Source organism: Pundamilia nyererei, unplaced genomic scaffold (assembly GCF_000239375.1).
Source record: "Pundamilia nyererei isolate P.nyererei 1_Seehausen unplaced genomic scaffold, PunNye1.0 scaffold00357, whole genome shotgun sequence".
In the NCBI taxonomy this organism is placed as follows: Eukaryota; Metazoa; Chordata; class Actinopteri; order Cichliformes; family Cichlidae; genus Pundamilia; species Pundamilia nyererei.
In genome coordinates this window covers 203,670-210,221 of record NW_005187758.1, presented here as the reverse complement: position 1 = coordinate 210,221, position 6,552 = coordinate 203,670, and the positions used below count along the sequence as shown (strand labels likewise).

General features: G+C 42.6%; 1 protein-coding gene across 1 annotated transcript in view; it reads left to right on the top strand.

The window, feature by feature from the left end:
• LOC102206834 (sodium channel protein type 5 subunit alpha-like) overlaps nt 1-6,552 on the top strand; it is a 261,018-nt gene that overhangs the window by 170,537 nt on the left and 83,929 nt on the right. Inside the window, exons 17-19 of the mRNA XM_013915747.1 lie at nt 891-1,064; nt 4,477-4,638; nt 4,720-4,914. Coding sequence (XP_013771201.1) covers nt 891-1,064; nt 4,477-4,638; nt 4,720-4,914 — 531 coding nt within the window. The remainder of the gene's footprint in view (nt 1-890; nt 1,065-4,476; nt 4,639-4,719; nt 4,915-6,552) is intronic.

The following is a 6,552-nucleotide window of genomic DNA, read 5'->3' as shown; positions in this document are numbered from 1 at the left end:
GTGTGTGTGTGTGTGTGTGTGTGTGTGTGTGTGTGTGTGTGTGTGTGTGTGTGTGTGTGTGTGTGTGAACCTAACCCAGTCTGAAATGTCCTACCCTTTGGCTAACTCTGCCCTTCATTTAGTTCTTGTATCTCTGTGTGGTTGTGTGTCCTCACCTGACTGTCTCTGTCTCTACCTGCACATGTCCACATTCTTTCCTTTGTGTTGTGTGTACTTTTGTGACTCAGCTTCCTTTGTATTCTCAGTACTACTAACCCCAACGCTTTGAAGTGTTACAATTAGTTTCAGTTTTTGTGTACTCTCAATACAAGAACATTGTGTTGTTACTTTGTAGCTCTTGTATCGTCTAATTGTGTGAAAAGCATTTTTCCCATGGGTGGTGGCTGACTGTCTAAGCCGGTCATTTCCAGCTTTATATTTTCCCTCTTGGACTGGTTAGAGTAGCTTTGCATGATTGACAGTTCAAAATAAGCCCGATTTCTCTCATCCTGGGGCAGCAAAGTGAAAGACAAAATATAAAAACCTTCTCGTCTCGACGTCTGCTTCAGCATGAGCACATGCTGCTGCCGCTGTCATCGTTCTCCATGTTAAATATGTTTTCACTTCCTGCAGACACAGGCAGAGGCTGTGATATTTCAGAAACACTTCTAGGTCCTTTTAATCATCTTTAATCAAAATAATATGGACACACATGGCTTTGCTGCTGCATTTACGATCTGCTGCTAACATAAACATTTACAGGAATACCGTTTTGTGATTCAGAGCGTGCTGCTGTAAAAACAGTCTCGGAAAATTATGTGTGTGTTTAAAGAATGCTAACATAAAACAGCGTTGCAGCGCTCTCCCCACGTCCCAAACCTAGCTTACATTCCTTGCTGTGTCTCTTTCAGGTGTTCTCCGGCATCTTCACAGCAGAGATGGTGTTGAAGATCATCGCTCTGGATCCATACTACTACTTCCAGACGGGCTGGAACATCTTCGACAGCATCATTGTCTGCCTCAGCCTCATGGAGCTCGGCCTGTCCGATGTGGAGGGGCTCAGCGTGTTGCGCTCCTTCAGGCTGGTAAATCACACCGATTGTCCCACATTTACCACCAAATTCAACAAAGGGGTGGCTTGAATTAAAATGTTGTTGATCATTACAACACGTAGTTCATCAGCCAGCTGATTTCTGATTGATTTGGAAGGACTAAAAATCCTGAAACCCAACTAAGGATGTAATTCCTGAGTAATTAAATTAAATTTCAATGTATTTTATTTTGAATAAAAATCTAATTTTATTTATCTACAAATACTTAAAGGTAGGTACATTAGAGTAAATGGCTAACAAGTCAGTTTTTACAAGAAACAAAGAAATGCACTTGTTACATTTTCTCAGATCTTAGCAGGAGAAATAGTTTCTAAAACATGTTGATAGAAAGTCACATGGTGTCACATTACCCTCGTACAGGCAGTCTGACAGTAGAAAGCACATTCCAATGTACAAACACAAGAACAGCTACATCCGCTCTCTGTTTCATTAGGAATTATTAAAGAAAGTGGACATCGCAGTATATTCATAGTCGGGAGATAATAATTGAGCTGGAAACTCAGCTGATTGGCAGCTGAAGGCCCAATGAGACGGCAGTGTTCAGCGGGATGTTTCGCACCTCGCAGAGGACGTGATGATTGGCTGATAATGAGCGGTGTCACTCAAAATATAAGTTCCACTGTGTCCAATTTTGCTTCACCGGCAAACAAGGAAAACAAGATGAGGACAGTAGTGGTCGCACACACACAGACACACACAGACGCACACACAGACACACACACAGACACACAGACACACACAGACACACACAGACGCACACACAGACACACACACAGACACACAGACACACACAGACACACACAGACGCACACACAGACGCACACACAGACACACACACAGACACACAGACACACACAGATCCTCGCAGGCTGTCTTCATCAGTCTGCGTCGATCTTTCTAAGTGTCACTCTGGGTATTGTCAGGTTCTACCAGAGGCAAACACACTCACACACACAGACTCGCACACACTAATAAAGCCACTCTGATGTTTGAGCCTTTCTTCTGCGCCGGCCTGGTTTCTTTGTTTTTTCTTCCTCTGTTCTGTTTCTCTTTTGTTCCTCTGTTTTCTCAGCCGTGCTCTGTAATTTTGAATACTGTTTTTTTCTTTCTCTCCTCTCTCTCTGATGCTGACCTTAATTTTGTTTCATGCTTTCATTGTCTTTGAGTCTTCCTCTCTCTTTCGGTTGATTTATTGAAAATAAAGAGAGAAGTAAAAAAACACCTGTGAGTCCAAAAACGACACAAAGCCCCATCTGTGGCAATATGAGTATGCAGCTTCAGACACGATCGTCAAATGAACTTCAAATAAATAAAATCAGCAATTTTCCTCAAATCTTCGATTTAAATTTCTGTTTGTTTTGTCAGACTTGTTAAAGATCCAAATATCTCTCAATCTTAGAGACATTTACACCATTTACTTCAGACAAACATGACATTTCAGGCAAAGCTGATGAAATTTAGCAGAAAAACACGAGGCAACTTGGCTATCATCCTAATAAAAATGGAGGCTAGGCGCTTGGTTACTGCGGAACTGCCGAGCATATTAACCATGACAGGCCACACCAAACTCTCCTCAGAAATCCTGTATTGAAGTTTTACAGACACCCATCATGTGATGTTAATTATTCTTGACATGTGACCATAGGATCAGATGAATAAGGTCCCAACCACACAGGCCTAGAGACCAGTCAGTGACCAATGAGTGGTTGCTAGGGAAAAAGGTGTATTCCCCGTAGGGCTGGGCGATATGGCCTAAAATTCATATAATGATATGATATAATTTGAAGCATGTGCGGTAATAATATATATCACGATATATTCTTTTCTTCTGTATAACGTATTTTCCACACTAAAAATCCTTTAATTTTCTCAAAAATCGAGAGTCTGCCTTATGTATGAATTCTGGTTGTGCTTACTGACCTCGAACCGATTTCTGCGTGCAGAAATCTGTTAAAAAAATGTTTTAGTACAACTTTGGTAAGCTGCACTGCTTGATGGATTGTCAGAGCATTATGGCTGCCGTAGTGAAAAGCTTCGCGGAGTAATCTGGGTCCAAAACTCCGTCAACTTCAGGTCCCAAAGTCAAACGAATACTAAGAGTTAAAAACGGTCTAAATTCTTTCATCTTTAATTAAATCATCAGCGTTGCTGCTTTATCGGGTGTAACAATTAAGTTTAACATCAATGCATCCATGAAAACAGAATTTATTAAATTTAACAGAGACAGAAGTTAACAGGAAGTTAGCTCGCTAGTTTACACCTAAACATTTCATACCATGTTCTGACTGAGAGATTTCTGAAACAATTCAAACGTACAGCTCTGCTACCACTTCCAACATAAATGAAGACAGAAACTAAACAGCAGTGAAGTTTGTAGGGTTACTGAAGTTTGACTACCTGATATATAATGTTGTGCTACATGATTGCTAGCGACACAGCTATGTTAGCATAACATTAGCACAATGAAGCTGGAGGATGAACGCCAACTTTTTTTCCACTCATTAAAAGTTAACATGAGGGATTCTGGTGGTCAGGGACAAATGCAATCGCATAGCAGGATGCTGTACACGGGCCAAACTTCAGTCAGGAGAACAACTGAGATTATTCATCCACAATACGAGGTTAGTCATTAATATACTGCAACTACATGGGAATAGAACAGCTGCGAGAGAATTCAACATTAATGAATCAATGTTACGGAAGTGGAGGAAGCGCAGTTTTTGGCTTTCCCCATATTTCAAAAGGGCTTCATCTCTTTGCTGTGACTGTCGCCATAATTTGCAGATGATAATGGTTTTAGCCGCTGCGATGCTTTCGACCAAAACAGGCGCCGCTTGATGACATCATCAACATGTGCTATCGCGATAGAGCGATATAGTCAAAATCTCTATCGTTGGCCAAATTTATATTGTTTCTATTGTATATCGTTTATATTGCCCACCCCTAATTGCCCATCCTCCTTGTGATTGCTTTGACCACCAGTATGTTGCTGCAGTTGTAGTTGGAATGGACGTCATGCACCTGCCCACAAACACTGCTCTCTGGGCTGCAGTCAAACTGTGCAAAGTGTGACACAAACCAGAAATGAAGAGTTTACCTTCAAAGTAATAGTTGTGTCTTTGCAACATGTTGGCTGCAGTGCTGAGGCACAACGTTTAATTTGAAGGAGAATGTCTGTGTGGTTTTTCATGTAGCACTGTCTTCACATCTGATTTAACCTAGAAACAGCCATAGGAACCACTGCCAACTTGCATTTTTCCCTAGCAACCGATAGCTCAATTACATCCAATATGGCAGACAACTCTTGAGCAATGTGCCCATGACATCATCTGAGAAACCTGGTTTTAGCTCTGCTGTCTCTTCCTTTTCCTCGCTTCCCTTGCAGCTTCGTGTTTTTAAGCTTGCTCGCTCATGGCCAACTCTCAACACGCTGATAAAGATCATCGGGAACTCTATGGGCGCTCTGGGCAACCTGACGCTCGTCCTCGCCATCATCGTCTTCATCTTTGCTGTGGTCGGCATGCAACTGTTTGGGAAAAACTACCAGGTAACACTTCTGACCCAGACTAAGGTACGGGCCTGACGTCGCTTGTTCAGAACATTGAGCTTCTTTCTGCCGCCTCTGCAGGAATGTGTGTGTAAGATCTCCAAGGACTGCACTCTTCCTCGTTGGCACATGAAGGACTTCTTCCACTCGTTCCTCATCGTCTTCAGGGTGCTGTGCGGCGAGTGGATAGAGACCATGTGGGACTGCATGGAGGTCGCAGGGCAGCCGCTCTGCATCCTCGTCTTCATGCTGGTCATGGTCATCGGAAACCTGGTGGTGAGTTCCTACCTGCTTAATCAAAGAATCCCTCTGGAATTTTGACTTTTAGGAAGTGTGACTGACTTATACTGGGTATGATCATCTATTGGAGTAAGCTGGAATGTCCGTTGTGCTCCAGCCGGTCAGTTGGTGTTGGCAGTCTGCAAGTTAAAACAAATGTTTTGAGGAGATGTAAAACTTTAGCATCATTAGCAAATTAGCGTCATTGGCTAGCTATTTAACATTGGTCCATGTAGTCTCACGGTCATTGTCAGTCTCCAGAGACAGTCACTTTAAATGACTCGACATTGGCAAACTGGAATGTTGTTCAGAAGGAGGAATGGCTGCTTTTGACCTAAGTTGGTGCAATGATGTATTCAACCCAAACACAAAGGTTTTACACTTCGAATACTGCTGTAAGATATTATCATAACTCACCATGAAGTCTAATGATTTCTCTCACTTTTCTCAAGGCCGTGTCCCTTTGTCCCCCTGGGTCAATGTAAAAGAGAAGTTAGACCCCTGAAATCCTGTTGTTGTCAGACAGCGTCCATAAGCTTCTCCTTGGATTGTGATTGTCAGGAGAATCTCAGCTGATGAGTGTTTCAATGCAGTGTGAGGAAGATTTTTCACAAAAGTTGAGATATTTGCTTCAGTGTAGTGAGAGATGCTGGCTAACTTTGCTCATAACTGTGAGCAAACTGAGTTGGTAGTTGTGTAGTTGTGTGTGTCTGTGCAGGTTCTTAATCATCCAGGTCATGGTCCAGTCCAAAGTGCTTGAATCAAAGGCCAGCTGTCTTCTATCCAAGCACTTTGGACCGAGTCTACAGTCGTTAGGGTTAGAGTTAACTGTAATTCAGCATTTTGGCTAAACAGAGCTCGTTAAAAATAACTGTTGGGCAGAAGAGAAAGGCTGTGTTTTGGTCAGCAGGTGGGCTTTCCTGACCTGACTTAGCCATGTGCTACCGCGGGTATCGAATCCTGCTTCGAGTCGAGGCTGAGGGATGAAAATGTGACAGCTCAGCCAGCTCGGAGAAGACTTGTGGTCCACAGAGGAGGGATGCTTGGTGATTTTGATGGCCTTCACCATCACAACATACATATCCAAAAAGTCATTTATTTCATCTTATAACTTTCATTATTAAGAAATTTCCAGAGCAAATTCTTGAAGCCGAGCTCCTTTGACCAATAAATACATTTCACTTGTTTTATGCTCGTTCCATTTTTATGTGTTTTGTTTTTACTTGGACTGTATTAGCAGTTTAATTTTTGTGTAGACTAAGTGTTATCTCACACACACACACACAGACACACACACACACAGACCAATGCAGGGAGCACTTGACAAAAGGAGAACAGAAAAGATTTCCTTTCTTCTGATAACTATCTGCCATCTCATCTTACCCAGCACCCCCAACGCACACACACACACACACACACACACACACGGAGCTCGTTTTACCTCTCTTACTATACAATGCAACCCCCTGCTAGCATGAACACGTCACCTCTGCACGTCTAAACACATCAATCAATCAGAGTGTGTGTGTGTGTGTGTGTGTGTGTGTGTGTGTGTGTGTGTGTGTGTGTGTTTGTGTTTGTTGGGGGAGAGGGATTATAGTAGCACGTAACTGGAGAAGAGAAAGTTCCACTATC